The sequence below is a fragment of the Heptranchias perlo genome, chromosome 36 (genome assembly GCF_035084215.1).
Source record: "Heptranchias perlo isolate sHepPer1 chromosome 36, sHepPer1.hap1, whole genome shotgun sequence".
Lineage (NCBI taxonomy): Eukaryota > Metazoa > Chordata > Chondrichthyes > Hexanchiformes > Hexanchidae > Heptranchias > Heptranchias perlo.
Genome location: NC_090360.1, coordinates 5,576,180 through 5,597,906, shown reverse-complemented (window position 1 = coordinate 5,597,906; position 21,727 = coordinate 5,576,180). Strand labels below are relative to the sequence as shown.

At 42.2% G+C, this 21,727-nt stretch overlaps 1 protein-coding gene across 1 annotated transcript; it reads left to right on the top strand.

Annotated features, from left to right (window-relative positions):
• The first annotated feature begins 1,672 nt into the window (after window positions 1-1,672).
• On the top strand, window positions 1,673-20,144 carry LOC137304021 (mitochondrial adenyl nucleotide antiporter SLC25A24-like). The gene is made up of 11 exons (XM_067972421.1): window positions 1,673-1,836; window positions 3,815-3,984; window positions 5,952-6,054; window positions 6,564-6,651; window positions 7,967-8,078; window positions 9,547-9,702; window positions 11,586-11,738; window positions 14,442-14,549; window positions 16,445-16,612; window positions 17,813-17,963; window positions 19,818-20,144. The coding sequence occupies exons 1-11, from the start codon at window positions 1,752-1,754 to the stop codon at window positions 20,000-20,002; spliced, it is 1,479 nt and encodes a 492-aa protein (XP_067828522.1). The 5' UTR covers window positions 1,673-1,751; the 3' UTR covers window positions 20,003-20,144.
• The last annotated feature ends 1,583 nt before the right edge of the window (window positions 20,145-21,727 follow it).

Below are 21,727 nucleotides of genomic sequence, written 5' to 3'. Positions count from 1 at the left end.
CCCAGTTCAGGTACAGCAAGGTTAGATAGGGAGCAAACCTCCCTGCTATTCTGTCTGGAAAATGTGCCTGTTAGCATTTGGGCATTTTCAACATTGTTACTCTTTTAATTACACTAGATGCTCTTGAAGAATGTACTTGGGTTGCATTGCCCAGGATTAACAATTACCCAATTTTTCAGTAACACTAGACTATAATTCATATAATATTCTCACTTTCCTGTCTTGAAAGATGGAAAATACAATACTCGGAACCTGACTCGACCTTTCTACTTGACCTCCCCACCTCAACTCGCCCAAAAAGCTGCAGCCCACGTCTTCGTCCTGCACGGTGTCTCACACTCTTCATCTCCATCCTCTCCTAACAAGCACGACCTTTCCGCCGCCCAGTGCGTTGATTTCAAAATTATTGTCTTTGCTTTCAAACCTCTCCCCAGCCTCCGGCCACCTTATCTAGTGACCTCTTCCAGCCTCAGCTCCTCTATCGTTGCATGTTCTCAACCTTTCCCTCCTTGCTCCACCATTGACAGCCATTCACTCATTCAGCCACTACGCTGCTGCCCTCTGGAATACGCTGCTCAAATTGCCTCTGCTTTGCCACCTCCGTTATTGCTTTCAAAACCCCTCTCTTGCACTGAGCTTTCAGTTCCCGATCCCAGCCTCTCCCTATTGCCATGCTCAGCGTCTCGGTATGTAATCACAATCATTTAAGAGTTTCAGAAGTCTTCCAGCAAACGAGGAGTGCTGCATTAAGTGGAAGTTGTTGACTGGTGTAAGCTAAAACTGATATTTACACTTAAAACCGTTTGCAGAAACAAATGGTACACACTTATCAAAAATTTAGAAGTCCACAAGGTGTTAATTTACCCATTTTAAATTTCAAGCTTTATCCAAGTTAATGGAAAACTCCTTCCAGCTTTTCTTAGTTTCTCGAAATTAAACAGCCTTTTAGGGTGAAAACTGCAGACCCAACTATCTTATCAATATCTGGTAAAGTAATGGAATCAATAATGGAATCAAACTTAAAGATTCTTGTACGAGAATAATCTAGTAAATATCAGCCAACATGGTTTTCAAAGGAAAAATCTTGCCTAACGACCCTTGACTCTTTTGAGGAAGACCCAATGACATGGTCAGATTTCCAGTAAAGTCCCTCAAAGGTTACAGCGCCTTGTTCCTTGGTGTACAGAACAATCAAGGTAGCTTCAGTTGCTCGTGATGATTACCAGTTAATCTGTTTCTGTTGGTAGTTGGAGGGAGGAATGTTGGCCAGGACACTGAGAAGTCCCTGCCCTCTAAGCACTGCTGTGGGATCTTTAACCTGCACCTGAACAGATAAAACAGAACCTCAACTTAACGTCTTGTCTGAAGAGTGACACTTCCAACAATGCAGCCAAGATGACACTTCCAACTACTGCACTGTGTCAACTGAGATCTGCCCAAGTCCCTGGAGTGGGGTTTGAACCCACAATCTTATGACTCGGCGGCGAGGGTACTACCCACTGAACCAAGCTGACCATTATTCGCTGGTATCAAAATGAAGTAAACACCTGTAATGCACTACGCCACTGAAATCATTATCGAGATTATCACTGGCAAAGTGCTGTTCATCTGGTTCCGCCCCCTCCCCTGTGGTTGAATCCAGTGCGATGTCACTGCAGCATTGTGACATCTTTAAGATAAATGAAAAACTCTTTTCAGTTAATAAAATGGAAGACGCCTTCAGTCGGTGAGATTTTAGCATTTACAGTGTGATGCGAATAAATGTAATGGCATCAAGACGATATCACATCATTGACTGCCTATTTACCAAGGAAGGATCGCAGGTTCTCTCGTACGGTAATTCAGCACGGAATATTTGATAACTTTTGATAACGGTGGGATTATATACTGAAAGCATTCCAGAACCTCAGCGTGCCACTGTTCGGCTATTTAATCATTGCGCCTTTATTACTTACCCGCATCTATCTATTAATATAGTAAAAGGCTTGCCTATAATGTACTCTCCCTGTAAGTGTCAGACTTGCTTCCTGTCGCACTTTTCCTCAACACAATTTCTTGTCACACTCTGAGGACTACCATGGGAGATTTGCTGGTGTGTGTATATATATATATATATATAGATATAAATCTAGTTGCAAAGCAAACTAGTATTGATCGTATATCATTCACCTGCGTTCACCACTTCCCAGACCTTTTAAAAGAGCCAGTTTGCATTCCAGAATATCTATTAACTGACTCCTTGAAAGGAATCACTATTCCTGACCGTTCTCTTCATCCCCCCCCCCCCCCCCCGTTTTTTGATTAGTCCAAAAACAGTCCCACTATCTTCCGATTTTTGACGAAAGGGTCCGCATGTAAAACTTTTTTTGGCCGGTGCTGATGGACCACCTGTGTATTTCCATCATTTCTTGTTTTTTATTTAAGCAAACCCTAATCATTAGTGTGTGTTTGGGGAAGGGAGAATGGGGGAATTCAGTTTATTGGCTATCAGTTTTCTGTTGTTAAACTTGTTAGTACTGTACAGTGGGCAGCATGAATCAGGCAGCTACAATAAAAGTTCAAGCCTGGCGCGACCTTATTTACCCTGCTGGCGCCTGCTTTGCTCCAATTCTCCAGACCTCCGCTCCCCAAACTTTGAGCGTGCAGGTGCGATGCAAATAAATTCCGTGTAAACTTACAAAGTGTCCAGGAAGGCCACCGGATCCCTGCGTGCTTTTTAAAACTGGGTTGAAAATCCAGGGGCGCTCAAACTCGAGTGATGTGAGGCTGCCCTCCTCCAATCAATCTCGCAACGCTCCCACCAATGCTGAACCTGCATTTTAAACTCACGCTGAATAACTTCATTACCAAAAAGTTATCCGATAATCGGAAGTATTCAGTCAATAGGAACTTTGCAGAGGAAGGCTTGAAGAAACCGCATCACTAGATGGCAGAACTCGTAGGTATCATTGGTTGCCAACAAGAGCAAAGTAAACAACACAGAATGCATCTTTTATACACAAGTGTGTATCGGGGGAGTTCATAAACACTTTCCACAAAACATTTCCTGGGTGTGGGGAGTATAAATGTGCATTGGCATGTGAATGGATCTTCTGGGCCACCGGCCAGTAGCTTAGTACAGTCAATCATTAATCAGCATTTATAGTTAGTGAAATTAAATGCGTTTTTAGAACCATGTAATGTTAATGCAGTAAAATTAAAGCCGAAGTTGTTTGGATGAAGAAGTCCCTTTATCCCATTTGATCTTCCCAGAGTACCAACCCGACCATCTTTCCAGTGCAGCTTTTAATGTCCACCTCTGCTGGCTGACGAGGCCTCAGTTTAACAGCCCATCTGAAGGACTACACCTCTGACAATGCAACCAGAATTGCACCAGAATGTCCGTTCAGACTGTGTTCATCTGCATTCTTCTGACCCAAAGAAAAGGGTGTTACCAACTGTGCCAAGCTGACGCCCAAAGGTGACCTCCCCAACTGATGCCCCTGTAGTTACAGTTGGTCAGAAGCAGGTGGATGGTATCTACTTCCCTTGCCCCTTCCTTGAAACGGAATTATTTGCTATTACTGCAACAGGCTGTTGTCTGGTGAATGGATGAAACTAGCCATGAGAGTCTGAGAGGCAAACGGACTTGATACCCATTCAAGTTGAAAGTTGTGTGATCACTTATACCTGAACTACTAATACTGTTCATTTAACAGGAATATATTTAATTATCAAATTAAAGTACCAGTGACAGCATTTATTGGTTAACTGAAAGAGCAAGAGTGAAATGAAGCATGGTGGAGTGTTTGGAAGTTCCTCTGTTGTGTTTCAGGAGCCATCACAATGTTCCCGTTTATGAAAGAGTTCCTTCAACGAGGCACTCCCGATGAACTAATAGTTAAGCACAATATTTGGAAAAACCTTTACAAGAAGTTAGATGTGCACCGGAATGGTCGTGTGGATGCTGCGGAATTAATCAAAGGGCTGGAAGAAATTCCAAAGGTATAGTGTTGTTGAATGTGAGGATGCCAGCTTATTACAAATTGTCAGTATACTGTAGGACAAATAACAGATCATACCTGTAAATAATTCAGTCCCACGTTTTAGTTATTTTGTTGGTTACAAACTCTGTAGCTGTGAAACTACTGTTGGTGATATGCGTGTTTGTATGATATTGCTGTGTCCACTATTATAGCAAAGCGTTGCCCCATTTAAAACCAAGAAGTTAATACCTGTGCTAAAACAGCAGACAAGAGAATGTCATACAAATGTGTTCAGCATTTAGCACTAATATTGGCAACTTCCAAGGAGCACGGGTGTATAAATTGCTCTCTCTATTTGTCGGACACAATTGTGTATGAAAGTGTGACTTGTACATTTTAGAAATTGATGCAGTGGAAATAAATATACTAATGAGACTGGGACTGCTGTGATTTGTGTACATGATTCAGATGTGGAGATGCCGGTGATGGACTGGGGTTGACAATTGTAAACAATTTTACAACACCAAGTTATAGTCCAGCAATTTTATTTTAAATTCACAAGCTTTCAGAGGCTTCCTCCTTCCTCAGGTGAACGTTGTTGGAAAAATTTTCCCACAACACGATGGCTGGAACATCCTGACTAAACACCACCTCCTCCTCCCTCCCCCCCCCTCCCCCCCCAGCCATGTAATCACCTGCGGGAGAGAAAAAACCAGGGCCAATTAGGGAGAATACGCTGGAAAATTGTCTTCTGACCCCCACAGGCAATCGAAAGCAGTCCAGGAGATCACATGGGCCAAGTTTTATCTTTAAAGGCACTTACCTTGCATTTGATGCGATCTCTGTCCCAGTCAGGAACCAGTCTAACTCCCTCTTGAACTCAACAAGAGAGTCAGCACCCTTCACAGCTGGTAACGTATTCCAAAGGTTAACCGCTCTTGGGGGGAGAAGAAGAACTGCCTAACATCCAGTCTATTCTTACTCATATATAGTTTAAACCGGTGTCTCCTGGTCCTCCCCAATATATTAAACTGGAATAATCTATCAATAGGGACAGTATCCAGCCCTTTAATTATTTTATAGACCTCTATCCGATCACCTCTAAGTCTACGCTGCTCTAAAGTAAATAGATCAAGATCTTTGAGCCTATCTGAGTAGCTGAGGTTCTTTAAGATAGGAATCATTCTTGTAGCTCTCCTCTGGATTTTTTTTCAAGGCCACTAGATCATCCACAATGTGGGGGATCAAAACTGGGCACAGTATCTAGATGCAGTCTGACCAGCGACCTATAAAGTGTTAAAATAATGTCCTTTGATTTATACTAAATGGTTCTATTAATACAACCCAATACCCTGTTAGTTTTAGCTCCAGCTTCTCTACATTAGTCGTGAACCTTCCATTGGTGAGTGAACAATATTTTATTTTAAATTGATTAACACCTCTTAAAATGGCAGGCAGGGGACTGTGCTACAAGAGTTAACACGCACTCCCCTGTTAATAACACAAGTAGGAATCACTAGGCTACAATTTTTATTTCTGCTGCAGTTGTCTACCAGAATAAACCATAACAGTTGTAATAGGTAACTACAAAAAAAAAGTTAAGGTGATTTTTTTTAATTGAAAGAATATTTAATTGCCAGGGAGAAATTATGTTTTATTAGAAAAATATAAAGATATTATTGTACATTATTATATCAAAAGGTTAAAACTGTGAGAACAGGGTGGTGTATTTTGTTAGCACACTTTCCGTCCTCACTTTTGGGACCTGGGGGCAAAGCCATCCCTGACTGGAATGAATCTCTCTCCTCGCTCTCCATTCTTTTATCTCTTCTCTCTGTGTCTTTCTCATCTCTTTGTGTGTGTGTGTGTCTCTCTCTCTCTCTCTTCCCCCTCCTTAATCCTAGGTGAACTGCACTGAGCTGATGAGTAAATTTTAGCAGTAAAACAACTTTTTCTTTCTTTTCAAAAAAATGTGCTCTATTAAAGGATGGTTTGAAAGCTGGAGACTTTGAAGAGTTCCGGAAATACCTTGCGATGCACAAAATGAAGATAATGCTTGGCTTTGGAAGCATTGAAAAGAACAGAAATAGTGAGTAAAAGGGTCCTGTTCTGTGTGGCTCAGTATTGCACCACTTGATGCTGATTCTCTCTGTTGGAAACCTAAGAAAGGGGTCCCCCCAGTACTGTGTCGTTATTTACAGGATTGTGTCACTATTTGCTGAGGTCTCTTGCGAGGAAAGTTTGAAAGACACAGGTCTGTTGCATAAACTGTGAAATTGAATTCAATAAATCTGGCAATTTGTGACCCGACACCAAATAATCATGAAAGCGGCCAGATTGTCGTTTAAAAACCCAACTGATTCACCAGTGTCCTTCTGGCCGACACCTGGCTCCTGTCCCACATTATGTGGTTGACTGTTAATCCCCCAGGGCAATGAGGGATGGGCAATAAATGCCTCCTTGCCAGCATTACCCACATCCAAGAAAAAAAACTATAACACTATAGCACCATTTCTTTCTACAGCCTCCCAAACAAGTTTTATTAATTAAGGGCAGTTTACTTTGTAACAGATTTAATTTGTGAATGTATGTTTGTAGACAAAATTGGCGCATTGAAGATTATAGGCCTCATGAAGAAACTGAATATCCATCTTAATATTTACCAGGCGAAAAAGATTCTTGAACAGTAAGTCAATACAAATATATGCAAGAATCGTTTTACTGATGAACTAAATCCTAATGGCACGGAAAGGGATGAAGTGGTAAATTCACAAGATAAATATAGATGAAGAAAATCCATTAAGACCCTGTCACAGCACTTGGGTTTTCCTAACTGATTCCCGGGTTTTAGACTCCATTGCCTGACTCAAATTGATCCAGCTTTTAGCATAAATTTTCTGAAATTATACTTTAGGAGAACCCAAGAAATAAGGAATTCAACTTGTTGCTTATTCCTTTGCAACGAAGCAAAAGATACTGGCAACATTTGAAGAATGTTCTATTTGGTTCACAGATTGTGTATCCAGTGCTTTCCTGTTGGGTGGATTAGTAGACGCTTACCAGGAAGTTTTTATGGTGCACATTTCTGGCTTGCTTTCAAAAGAAAAAGGGAATTATCCATTATTTTAAAAGGTCATCTCAAACTTCACTTTGTACCCCAATTTTATCCTCATTTCAAAGAAATCTTGACTACTTTGGTAATAGTTAAATCTAATCAAAGAAATGTAACCATTACATTTTCATTGCAAGATTGGAGCAATATTTGGTGTGCTGTCTAAATGGCTGCACTAAATGTGTTTCTTCTCCATCATTTTGAGATGATCAGTTGCTTGCAACACTCCATGAAGGATAGAATCTATGGAGATTTATGAATGAATGGATGGTTGGACTTCAGTAGATGTTTGTCACTAATAGGCGGTAGTGGTATTCAGCATGTCATGATCTTCACCAGGGAGGGAGAACTGTGTAGAAATTATTTTGCACTGTTAGCCAATGCCCATTCGGAACGGGGATGAGACTGCCCAAATTCACTTTATGGACTCTCACAACCATCAGAGAGGTGAGATGATCTGAATCTAGGTTCTAGAGGCAAAGAACTTGCACTTGATCTTTCACATCTTCAGGATGTCCCGAAGTGCTTCACAGCCAATAAAGTACTTCAGTGCAGTCACTGTTGTAATGTAAGCAAGTGTAGCAGCCAATTTGTGCACAGCAAGGTCTCACAAACAGCAATGAGATAAATGACCAATTAATCTATTGTTCTTGGTATTGGTTGAGGGACAAATGCTGACCAGGATGTCGGGAGAACTCCCCTACTTACTTCGGATAGTGCCATGGGACCTTTAACATTGGAAAAGCACAATTTTGTGAACGTACTGTGCCATAACGTTTAATAAATACAAAAATTTAACTTTCAGCATGTAAATTTATGTATTTACAAAAACAATACAGACCATGTCAAGAAACCAAATACTGCTCTTTCTATTATTGCAATTAATCAGCTTGGACGAAAATGACTATATGACCACTGGCTGGAATGAATGGCATAAGATCTACATAACAGAAGTAGAGGACAACATGATAAGTATGATTGACATCTGGAGGTTCAACAGTGTAAGTAGTGTATCCGAAATGAATCCTCAGTTATGTACAGTGTGAGTGATTGGGTCATGATTAAATCAAGCATGCATTTATCCAGAGTCCATAGTGTGGAAAGACTGACTTACATTTACACAGCAGTTTATGTCTCTCCGAGACATTTCAAAGCACTTTGCATGCAATGAATTACTTTGAAGTCCAGTGATGTCTGTTATCCAATATAGGATTATTAAAATTAAAATATAAAATCTGAAATAAAACAGTATCTTGAAACAGCTGAAAATGGAAGGGATCAGGACTTAATGGTAGGAATCGGGTCAGAAAGTCATTGTGCTTTGAGATCAGTTAGAAAAAAGAGTTAACCCTGGGATCATTGAATCTCCCTTGAAATATCATGGTATTGCAAGCTAGAGAGAAGAATGCAAGAGGATGTAGAAGTTGGATGAGGTTTGTGTGTAGGAATGTTGCCGTCTCTTTCATCCTTACTGTCGTCACAGATGTTGGTTTCCTTCAGTCCTAAAATATGATCCAAGTTCAGTGACACAGACTCAACACAAGTGGCGACATTTTGGAGGTTTTGTGCTACACTGAGTATTTTACATCTATAATGGCCAGAAATTGCATGGAGCGACAAACCAACAGTGCTCGCCGCTCCATAAATTTATACTAACCCATTAACTTACCGCGGTCTATACTGCGGGCCGTCCTCTAATAGGAAGTGGAGAAGAGCCCAGTGTTAGCTCCAGCAAACCTAGGACCTATGGGCGACCAAACAGATTACAGCATTTTTGATAAGCTGTGAACAGTTTCCACAAGCTGGAGTGTAAAATCCAGGAAGTGAAAGGTACAACTCTAAAATCATTTGTAAAAACAATTATAGACAGTGAAGAAAAGAGAGGGTAAGAAGTAATAGAATTAAATAAGAGATAGGAGGAAAAAATAAAAAAATAAATATTTTTTACTTTAAAAAAATTTAATGACAAATCTATTAACATAAGGATTAATGAGTTTCCAAATTATTAAAAGTTAATTTTTAGTTGTTTGGCAGTCATGATGACTTACCGTGCTGTTAAAACTTAGTTTAGACCTGGTATTTTTAAGCGTACCTGTTTTGTGGCGATATTAATTACTTTTCAGCTGGGCAGGAGAGCAAGTTGGTGCTGGTCCAATGATTCTGTTGATTGCAGTCGGCGATATCCCTTTAATGCAAAGCTGTCAGATCGCTGGCGAACCAGGAGGAGCAAGTTTTGGGTTTCCGCGTTTCACTGCGCGTGTGCGAACTCCGGAACTTGCTCCTCAATTTCGCACCGTTGAGCTCACCGTTCTTTATTTAAGCAATTTCTGGGCCAATACTTTTCATTTTTACTATTTTTTTAAACCTGCAAGGGCTGTGCAAGCACCAATAAAGTTTATTTTTAAAAAATCACGTTACCACCTTAATGTTTTCCTCTCTTCCCCCCGCCCCCCCCTCCAACCCCGGCAGATCTTCTCTATCAATGATGACATAACCAATTGTGAGGAATTCTTGGAGAACAAGGTGCCGGAGAAGTGGTTGGACCAGCTGATTGCGGGAGGCACAGCCGGAGGTGTTTCACGAACCGTGACTGCTCCGTTCGACCGTCTAAGGGTGCTGATGCAGGTAGGACTTTACATTGCTGCTGTGCCTGTAATTTAAAACTTGTCATAAGTACGTAAGAAATAGGTGCAGGAGCAGGCTATCAAGGCTGATCTTCTGCCTCAACGCCATTTTCCTGCACCATCCCCATATCCCCTGATGCCTTTAATATCTAGAAATCTATCAATCTCTGTTTTGAATGTACTCAAAGACTGAGCCTCCACAGCCCTCTGTGGTAGAGAATTCCAATGATTCACCACTCTGAGTGAAGAAATTTCTCCTTATCTCAGTCCTAAATGGCTTACCCCTTATTCTGAGACTGTGACCCCTGGTTCTAGATTCCCCAGCCAGGGGAAACATCCTCCTTGCATCTACCCTGCCGAGCCCTGTAAGAATTTTGTATGTTTCAATGAGATCACCTCTCATTCTTCTAGTCATTTATGCTTTCTGAGTGCATTAATTCTGTTGAAAACCGAGTTTTATTTGCTTCTAATTTTTAGTTATTTTAAGTTATAACTAAACTTTTGGTGTACCCAAAATGTTGGACTCATTGTCTATCATGAGGTGCATTTATATTACAGGAGTTCAGCTATTGTGCAAGTCTCCCTTCATTTGCTGTCCTCCTCTCTCATGTACGGGAGACCGATATCGTAGACCTAGGAAAATGCAGCTATGAGCTCGTTGGGTTAAGAGAGCTGGTTTCTGCAAATGTGGGGAATTGGAGCCCAGCATGACCCGCACTCAACCGAAAGCCAAAAGGGGATGTGCTAGTCACCCTGTGACTTTTGTGCCCTCTCTAGCTTGCAAGTAATGAATGAGAGAAAATATATCTTGACTAGGTGGCTATTCTCAGGCAGATAAGTCCACCAAATCCAAGAGCACTCGGGTCTTAAAGTTCAGATAATTATTCTCAAGGCTTGCAGAAGATGAGGCATCTGGTTCGAGGTTTCTGATCACACCTGGTCAGGTCTTAAGACGTTGAGTCGTAGTTACCTCCATATAATTTTAACGGCACAGGAACAGATCATTCAGCCCAATAAGTCTCTTTTCTCCACCCATTTCAATCCCATTCAACTGCCTGCTCACCATACCCTTTAATATTAAAAGAGAAAGTAAGCCAGGCATTTCATCTTAGGTTCTTCTGTCCTGGAGCCTGAAATTAACCAGCAGTTTACTGACCTCTGGCTGGGGCAATTTGTAAAACAGCTGCATTAACCTGAATTCCCACAGGGAGTTCTTGATGCAGAGATGCTAAACGTCAGAACCATGCTGCCAATTTGCTCATATGGGGACAGAGCACGGGAGCGGGACTAATTGGATAGCTCTTTCAAAGGGCCGGCACAGGCACGATGGGCCAAATGGCCACCCCCTGTGCTATGATTCTATGCTTCAGATGTTAGACCTTCCCTATCAAACCCCTTCATGATTTTGAAGACCTCTATCAGGTCACCCCTCAGCTTTCTCCTTTCTATAGAAAAGAGCCCCAGCCCATTCAGTCTTTCCTGATAGTTATAACCTCTCAGTTCTGGTATCATTCAACTATTTGTTATGTGTATTTTAAGTGAACATCAGGGAACATGTAGATATTCGATATCCTGTGCTGATGTGGTGTGCTCCAGTGTTGACGCATAGATGTAAATCATACTTTGTTCAAATGTTCTAGCCTTGTGATATTTAAAACCACTTGCCAGATTTATGCATAAATGAAATTACACTGAGTACAGTATTAGTTTTTATGTATCCTCCAATGGTAATACATTAGCCTGAATTCATTCATTCATTTTTTTTGTTGGTACATTTTTAAGCAGCAGTTGGTAATGGATGTTGTCCTTGAGCTTTTATTCAGCACCAGCTATTTGACCTGTAATCAGCAGAATAAAGAGTTGGCTTTTGTACCATTTCCCCAGGTGTATTCTACGCGACAGAATAAGATGAAGATTTCTAGTGGCTTAAGGGCAATGATCGCGGAAGGAGGCATCAGCTCAATGTGGAGAGGGAATCTTACTAATATTATCAAAATTGGTCCTGAGCTAGCCTTCAAATTCATGGCGTATGAGGAGGTACATACGATAAGATAATTAATTGTAGCTTTGCACTGTTGCCATTTAATCTGTCTTTCCATCTAATATATTGGTGCATCCAGACATCACACTTTGTTGCAGAGGCAAAGCAATCTTAAAATGTTGGATACATCTTAGCTACAACCTGAAACAGACAAGGACATTGAAATCTGCAAAGTTCTCTGGCCCCTACAGCAAAGAAACACTGACCTGGGGCTCTGTTTATTGAACGATAGTTTGACTTTGTGGCCTTGAAGGGACAGGGAAGGTCAAACACAGCTGCTATTTAGCACCTGAACAACACATAGTCTTTGGTATAATGTTCTGGTCATTATAGATCACTGTATCATCTGACTTGACTAGGAGCAGTACTGCAGGAGATTTGTTGGTGTAGTAAGTTTTGCATCTGGTCCAGTCATTGCTCCTCAAAATTACATATTAATAGAGATCTTTAAAATTATGAAGGGGTTGAATGGGTAATTGTAGAAAAGATGTTTTGTGCAGGGAGACCAAAACTAGGGGCCATAAATATAGGATGATCACCAATAAATCCAATTAAGGAATTCAGGAGAAACTTACCCTAGAGTGGTAAGAATTTGGAACTCACTACCGCAAGGAGTAATTGAGGCGAATAGCATCGATGTATTCAAGGGGAAGCTCGATAAAGATACGAGGGAGAAAGGAATAGAAGGTTATGCTGATAGGGTTAGATGAGTAAGGTGGCAGGATGCTTGTGTGGAGCATAAACACCAGCATCGACCAGTTGGGCCGAATGGCCTGTTTCTGTGCCGTACATTCTATGTAATTCACCTCAAAATGCCATTTCAAAAGCGCCATTTGCAAAATTTTGTCTCACATTTGCATCTGGCTCAATTTTCATATACATAAAGGTAGCAATATCTTAAAAAGTATTCAGAAGATGAGAGCTGGTCATTCCCTGAAGTTTTTTCTGACCTCGATGAGCTGACTTCCCCCAAAGGCAGGAGTGAAGAATTTACAAGTGGCTGTCAGTCCACAGAAACTTCCCTCAATCGGCACTCGCTGACGTAGGCAGGATGTATTTTTTTGGAGGGTGAATTGGGGGGGGGGTGGAATATGTTTGGATATGAGTTCGCCAGAACAAATAAAACTACTTCAAAAGGTCTATTTTTGAAATAGGAATTTCAACTTAAGGTTCAAGTAGAAAACTCTGAAGCACGAAGTCCAAGAGCTGGTCGTGTGTCACTTTACCTCTATATTCACTGCAATATCCAAGTGATCGTTTGAAAGCGCGAGCGTAACTGGTGGGTTTTCACTGGTTGAATTGTGGAACTGACCAGCTCTGAAAGAACACTTGTCGTTTTGGTGTCCTATCAAGTGATCGAAGGCACTTCCTTTCAAAAGGTGAAGTGGTCCAATAAAAATAAAATCATAGAAATTTCAAGGGGTGTATGCCGACCCTGCACACACACCCTGCCCCTCCCCCAACCTGCCTATGCCACTGCCTCAGAATGTGCCTATTTAGACCACTTCTCCACTTAGTTATCGAGTAATGGTCTTAAAGGCACAGGCCAAACTAAACACAACCCTTCATACTTTTAATCCCAATTCACCTCCCTTATGCCATTTTCCTTAATATTCTTTCTCTTTTAAACATCTTAAATCTGTGCATAAGAGATCCTGATGCCGGTGATGGACTGGGGTGGACAAATGTGAGGAGTCTTACAACACCAGGTTATAGTCCAACAGCTTTATTTGAAATCACAAGCTTTCGGAGGCTTCCTCCTTCGTCAGGTGACTCACCTGACGAAGGAGGAAGCCTCCGAAAGCTTGTGATTTCAAAAAAAGCTATTGGACTATAACCTGGTGTTGTAAGACTCCTTACATAAGAGATCCATTTATTCTCCTGTATCTACCACCTCAAAGATTCTACCAAAGGTTGGTTAGACGTAACATCTTTCACACAAGATCTCAACCCTAATTAGTTTATATTTTTTTCCAAATGCTAATTTACTATGACTCTGATAATGGATGCTAGCAATTTCCCACTAATGAACTGGCCTGTAGTTACTAGGTTTATCCCTTCCTCCCTTTTTTGAATACGGTCTAATGTTTGCTCCCGTCCAATCCTGTGGCATTATTCCTGAATCCAGTGATCCTTGGAAGATTATGACCGATGCATTTCAAAATTCCTCACCCATTTCTCAGTGCAACTGTGTGGGCCTAGAGACTTGTCAGTTTTCAATCCAATGAACTTATCTATTACAATATATCTTTTTAAATGAATAGACAGCAACTTTGTAGGCTATCCTGAGCATTCGGCACATGAACATGGGCATTTTGAAAGAGTTCTTGTGCGTGGAGATGGCAGCCATTATGTTATGAGCTATATGAGAGGCCACATGACTACTTGACTTGGAAAAGTCAAGTAGTGCATCTGTTGAGAAGGCAAATTGAAGACGATAGAGATATTAACTGTGCTGCTTGATTTTTTTTTCTCTCTCTCTAGGGGATATAGCGGAAGGAACTTAGCATTAAAAGTAGGGGAAAGTCCATGATAGAATATTAAGAGTCTGGATGGAGTATGCTTGATGGGTGGAATAATTTTTTTTTTCACTCTGGACTTTATGCTTTGAGAAGTAACAAATGGTGTATTAAGTTACAGAGCAAACTGGATATACTTTCCTTAAGGTTTATAACTTTATTTCTGAAATGTGTTCACAGTTAAAGAATCTATTAGCAGGTGATTCAGAACAGTTGGGAATGAAAGAAAGATTTCTCGCAGGGTCGATGGCTGGTGCATTCTCTCAAACAGCCACTTTTCCAGTCGAGGTAAGAAAAAATAATTTATTACGTTAAATGGTTTTTCAATGTGATGTTTAGTGGAGGCCAAGTGTTTGCATTAATTTGGAGAGGTCTGGTGTGATAATACAGTACTATTTCAAAAAAAAATTCATAAGGTAATAGGGGAGGACACCTTGTAGTCTCCAGCAGAACAGATATCTCACTTTGATAGCTGTCATCAAATAAACGCATGCAAGCAGACCCACTAAATCACTGCAGAAATACTTCAGGTAAGCGTTAGCAAGTACACGTACACATTAAAAATTTAATTATCACTGCTTATTTAAAACTTCCACCCATCAACAATAAAAGGAATCATAACTTGACCACCCAGACTTTCTTCCAATGCTGTGGAGCGAACCAACAAATTGTCCGATTCCGAATGAATGACTCGAATTTTCCAGAGTCCCTGCAGTGAGAAACATCACGTTAATCCTCAGACTCTGGGGTTTGGGTTCAGTTTCTTAAATTATCAATTTTCAGAACCATTCTGATTGCAAAAACTAAAAGCAATCTCAACCCAAGAACTTGACCTAGAATATAGACCACAGCTCACCGCCACCGGCTGTTTACTGTTGGTTCAGTGCACAAGTCTCAAACTGTCCCATCGCAGAGGAAAGTGAACAGCAACGTTTTGGTGCGGAGTTCACGCTTTTGAACGATAACCTGGGGACTTATTTTGGATAAATTGATGGAGCTGGTTGTGATCCACACACAGGTGTGGGCTGTGAGATGCTAATGGATGAACGGCATTGTCTGAAGTTCCTTTCTCTGCCACTTCAGTGGAAGGTGTTAACCTGTTTCATTTGAAACGGGTTATGCATCTGCTGAAAGAGGAATTTCAAATGAACAAGAGTTCATACAGAGGAACAGGAGTCGGCCTTATAGCCCCTCGAGCCTGTTCCACCATTCAATTAGATCATGGCTGATCTGTATCTCAATTCCATTTACCCACCTTGATTTTGTAACCCTTCATACCCTCGCCTAACAAAAAATCCATCAATCTCAGTCTTGGAATTTTCAATTGACCCCCAACCTCAACAGCTTTTTGGGGGAAGAGAGTTCCAGTTTTCCACTGTGTGAAGAAGTGCTTCCCGACATCACCACTGATGCCTGGCTCTAATTTTAAGGTTATGCCCCCATGTTCTGGACCCCGCCACCAGAGGAAATAGTTTCTCTCTATCTACCCTATCAACTCCTTTAATCATCTTGACCACCTCAATTAGATCACCCCTTAATCTCCTATACTCGAGGGAATGCAAGCCTAGTCTATGCAACCTGTCCTCATAATTTAACCCTTTTCGCCCCAGTATCATTCTGGTGAATCTGCACTGCACCCCCTCCAAGGCCAATATATTCTTCCTGAGGTGCAGTGCCCAGAATTGAATGCAATACGCTAAATGGGGTCAAACCAGAGCTTTCTATAACTGTAACATGACTTCCAATCCTTTGTATTCCAGCCCAGTTGAGATAAAGGCCAACATTCCATTAGCCTTTTAAATTATTTTTTGTACCTGTTCAGTAGCTTTTAGTGATTTCTGTACTTGCTGCACATTCTGGAGAGACTTGCACCACTCTAATGATTTCAACACTCGAGCTGCGCAAGGGGAAAGGCATCGATTGGAGGACCCGCCCGCAAGGGCCCCTCGTTTACAATGTAAGATGTTGAATAAAGTATCATGGCCTTGAGTAACTGGCAACCATTTTGAAAACTGTACCTGGAGTTTGAACTTCAATCAAAGTATGAGGAAGAGCTGACCACTGACAAGTGGCATTGCCCTTGTTTGGACCCTTCAGTTCATTGCTAAACTCATAATGAAATGAAATTGGATGATGTGAATCATTGGAATGAGTGACTCTGCAATTGGTTTTACTTCTAACAGATGCTGAAAACAAGAATGACGCTACGAAAGACAGGGGAGCCGAGAGAACTCTATGCCCATGTCAGGAATATATTCCTGTATGAAGGAATTTCCACCTTCTACAGGGGCTATGTCCCAAATATCCTGGGGATCATCCCCTATGCTGGTATAGACTTGGCTGTGTATGAGGTTAGTGTTGATGTGTTTTTTGGGCAGATGCAAAAGAGTAGCTGTGTATACTATCAACAACTTGCATTTATACACACGATTTTAACATAGAAAATCTCACAATGCGCGTATTACAGAAGAAACAGATTGGTCCTGTTGAACTTTTGAAAAAAAAATTTATGTAACACCTTTCACGATGCCCCAAAGCACTTTGCAGCCAGTTAAGTACTTTTTCAAGTGTATTCACTGTTGTTGCATTGTTTCCTAACTTACAAGTTTCTGCACAGCAAGGTCGCACTAACAGGAATGAGATAAATGACCAGATAATCTGTTTTAGTGATGTTGGTTGAAGGATTATTGGCCAGGACACCAGGAGAACTCCCTTGCTTTTCTTCGTATCGTGGGGCTGTTTACTGATGATTGCATTCGCAATTCCTCAGATAATGAAGCAGTCCGTGCCCGCATGCAGCAAGACCTGGACAACATCCAGGCTGGGGTTATAAATGGCAAGTATCATTCGTGCTATACAAGTGCCAGGAAATGGCCGCCTTCAGTAAGAGCGCCTAACCACCTGCCCCTGACATTCAATGGCATTACCATCGCCGAATCCCCCACCATCAATATCCTGGGGGTTGGGGGGGGGGGGGGGTCAATATTGGCTCCTGGTCCAGGTCGATTTTAAAATTCTTATCCTTGTGTTCAAATCCCTCCATGGCCTCGTCCCTTCCTATTTTGGTGACCTCCTCCAGCCCTACAACCCTCTGAGATCTCTGCCCTCCTCCAATTGTGGCCTCCTGCACAGCCCCAACTTTCAGCTGCTGAGGCCCTAAGCTCTGGAATTCCATCCCTAAAGCTCTCCGCCTCTCTACTTACCTCTCCTCCTTTAAGTTGCTCCTTAAAACCTACCTCTTTGACCAAGCATCCTAATGTCTCTTTATGTGGCTCGTTGTCAATTTCTTGTTTGATTACACTCCTGTGAAGTGCCTTGGGATGTTTTACTATGTTAAAGGCGCTATATAAATGCAAATTGTTGTTATGCAGAACACTTTATAACAGATTATCTACAATTAGACCAAATCCCTTATTTACTTTCAACTTCCACGTTTACTTACACACTACCAACTTGTATCAAGTACATATTTACTCTTCCTTATTTGTACAATTTGCCTTCTTGGCCCATGAATGGCGTTTCTTTTGAGAGTCCCGATTTTGTTCTTTCAGACCCTGAAGAACTTATGGATACAGAGATACACCACAGGAAATGAGGGACCCAACATCCTGCTGGTGGTGGGAAGCGCCACGACTTCGAATGTAGTTGGGCAGCTGGCCAGTTACCCACTGATGGTGATCCACACTCGCATGCAGGCAGAAGGTGAGGGGGGCAGGGAGCAAAGGTTTGCGATGCCGGGCCGGCCGTTGGTTTGCTTATTTGATATTGAGGATTCCCTACCTGTGCCTCTCCCTCTTCATGGTCACTTTACACACAAGTATCTATGGGTGAATACCACATAAACTCATGTATACAACAACCCACCCAAAGAAAACATGGAAAAAATCGATTATCTTGTATAAGACGAGGGTCAATTTTACAAGCTTCCAGCGACCAGAATTCACCTGCTGCCGTCCACAAGTCCGTTTTGCCCCCACTTCATTCTGTTGCTCTGCTTCTCCAGCCCTTGTGGTAATTAAATAGCTAAGTCCCAGCTCCTGCTGCTGATTTTTAAATCTCCTCTTGCCTTCTCTGCATCTGCCTCAGTTTATCTGCTGATGAAACCCTCATCCAAGCTATTGTCACCTCCAGACACGACCATTCCAATGCTCTCCTGGCCGGCCTCCCACCTTGCATCCTCCATTAACTTGAACTCATCCAAAACTCTGCTGCCTGTATCCTAACTCGCACCAAGTCCCATTCACCCCCTGTGCTCGCTGACCTACATTGGCTCCTGGTCCACCAACACCTTGATTTAAAAATTCTCATCCTTGTTTTCAAATCCCTCCGTGGCCTCGTCCTTACCTCTGTAACCTCTTCCAGCCCCACAACCTTCCAAGAACTCTCCATTCCTCCAATTCTGGTCTCTCGTGCATCTGCGATTTTCATCACCCCACCATTGGCGGCCGTGCCTTCAACTGCCTGGGCCCTAAGCTCTGGAATTCCCTCCCTAAACCTCTCCACCTCTCTCTCCTCCTTTAAGACGCTCCTTAAAACCTACCTCTTTGACCAAGCTTTTGGTCACCTGCCCTAATATCTCCTTATGTGGCTCAGTGTCAAATTTTGTCTGATTACGCTCCTGTGAAGTGCCTTGGGACGTTTTTACTACGTTAAAGGCACTACATAAATGCAAGTTGTGATAACAGCAACTATAAAATCATTGCTAAAATTTTTTATTGATAACTAGCAGCCCCAAGCTGGTGTACCTGGACCAGTGATTCACCACTGCAACAGCACAGCCGAGTGCAATAGGATTTCCTACTCCTCATATTCAAGACCAAGGCCTCTAGGAATACTTTCATGAGCTGGATAAAATACATCCATTGAGCCCCCATATCCTTATAAGGCACCAATGGTCTCAAGTCTCACTAGCGTGTCTCCATTATGGAGACATTATATAGCCTTGTTATACAGCCCTTAACACCAACCTTTAGAGCTTTTATAATGAAAACAGAAAATCCTGGAAATACTCTGCAAGCCAGGCAGCATCTTAGGAGACAGAAACAGAGTTAACGTTTCAGGTCGATGACCTTTCGTCAGAACTGGAAGGCGTTAGAGATTTAACAGTTTGTAAGCAAGTTCAGAGTCAGGCAAAGGGGAAGGGTGGAGGGCAGGAGTGATTAAATAGCAAAAGGGATGATGGTGCAAGGCAAGGAGAGTGGCAATAGGACAAGTAAAGAAACAAAAGATGGGGCCAGAGGAGGTGTAAATGGCAACAGCAGAACCATTACCAGCACCTGCTGTCCGAGAAAATGGGAGCAGTGGTTATGATCTGAAGTTTTTGAATTCAGTGTTGAGTCGGGATGGTTGTAAAGTGCCTGATTGAAAGGCGAGGTGCTGTTCCTCGGCCTTCTGTACCCGCAGCGTGCAGGCAGGAGAACATAAAATGTTACCCTACGCTGCAAAAAAATCTCAATTAAAATAAAATCCAACAGGAAGTTTTGCTCATGTTTATTTTTAAATGACCGTTTTGTTCCCAGACATCGACTTTTTTTTTGTTGTTGTTTGTTTTATTAGTCATCGGAAAAGGAGAGAGGAAGCCAAGAATGAGGGAATACTTTCGGCATATCCTGGTCAACAATGGCGTGCTAGGGTTCTACCGTGGATTTACTGCGAACTTGATCAAGGCCATTCCATCCGTCTGCATCAGCTACATACTATACGAGTACCTGAAGAGGAAATTGGGCCTCAACTCTCTCTGAGGACCGCGAGCCCACGCCCCCAACAAGGACACAGCGGTACTTTTCCCCTTCGTTTTTGTAGCAGCACGACGCTAGTTACCGCACAGCATGCTCAGCGCACTTTAAAAATGGTTAAAAATAAATGGACAAACTGTTAATTTCTTTTCACTGTTTGGGAACAGTTTATTCACATGAGAATCTGTTTCAGTTTTAACTGCGCACGCTCGTGCCTAGTTCGTAATCGGAGGGAAAGGGGGCTGAAGGGTCAGGTCACCCGAGGGAGAAGGAACGTCCCGGAGAGGTGGGCGTGGGAAGAAAGGAAGTACTTTCTGTGCAAATCGCTATCCCTCCTCGCCCTCGCGATTATTATCCAGCTCGACAATCCTCCGAGAACTCTGCGTTCCTCCAAGTCTGGCCTCTTGTGCAGCCCCGATTTCCATCAACCCACCACTGGCGGCCGTGCTTCCAGCTGCCCTGGGCCTTAAGCTCAGGAATTCCCTCCCTTAACCTCTTTGCCCCCTCCATTATTCTCTCCTTTTAAGACGCTCCTTAAAACCTACCTCTTAGACCAAGCTTTTGGTCACCTGTCCTAAATATCTTCCTAAAATGCTGCAAATCTGAAATAAAAACAGAAAATGCAGGAGAAACTCAGGAAGACAGGCAGCATCTGTGGAGAAAGAAACAGAGTTAACATTTCAGGTCGAAGACTTGACGAAAGGTCATCGACTTGAAACGGTAACTCTCTGTCTTTCTCCACAGATGTGGAGATGCCGGTGATGGACTGGGGTTGACAATTGTAAACAATTTTACAACACCAAGTTATAGTCCAGCAATTTTATTTTAAATTCACAAGCTTTCGGAGGCTACCTCCTTCCTCCTTTCACATCGTTCACCTGAGGAAGGAGGTAGCCTCCGAAAGCTTGTGAATTTAAAATAAAATTGCTGGACTATAACTTGGTGTTGTAAAATTGTTTACAAATTTCTCCACAGACGCTGCCTGACCTGCTGAGCTTCTCCAGTAGTTTCTGTTTCTAATATCTCCTCATGTGGCTCGGTGTCAAATTTTGTTTGCTAACTTTCTTGTGAAGCGCCTTGGGACGTTTTACCACACTAAAGGTGCTGTTTGAATGCAAATTGTTGTTTATTTATTATCTGCTGCCACCTTATCTTGATCAGTCAGTTCTCTTTACTGGTTGAATAAACAGCAACACTCAGCTGATTTACCCAGATGTGGCAGCATAACTGTAAACATAACAGGAGTGTGAAACCCACTATTTAAGCACACTTTTTTTAAAAAAAAAGAAAATGCTTTTTGGAAGCTGCGGCTGGTGTAAGATTTTCAATCTCTGTTGATCGGTGTAGGGGAGATGAGGAACGATTCTACCATCAGTTCCTCTGAATCGGTAGAAACTGACCGCTGCACGAGGAAGCTAAACAGAGGGGTGAGGGGCTGTCAGACCCCATTTCAGATGGAAGAGCGAAATTAAACGGCTTTTTTTTACATTGTCCACTTATTTCTCTCACGTTGAGGCAGCCTGGCCTCTGGTCATTGTATTCTCCCTTTTTTCACTCTTTAACAGCCAGATCCGGCTGCTGTATCAGTGCAAAGGCAGGGCAGCAACTGCTCATTACCTTTCCCTGAAACTGCCTCCTTCAATCTGTGGGCGCATTCATAGGACCCCCCCCCCCCCCCCCCCCCCCGCCATTTTAAAATGCCATGTTCCCCGAGCGGCAGGATATTAATAT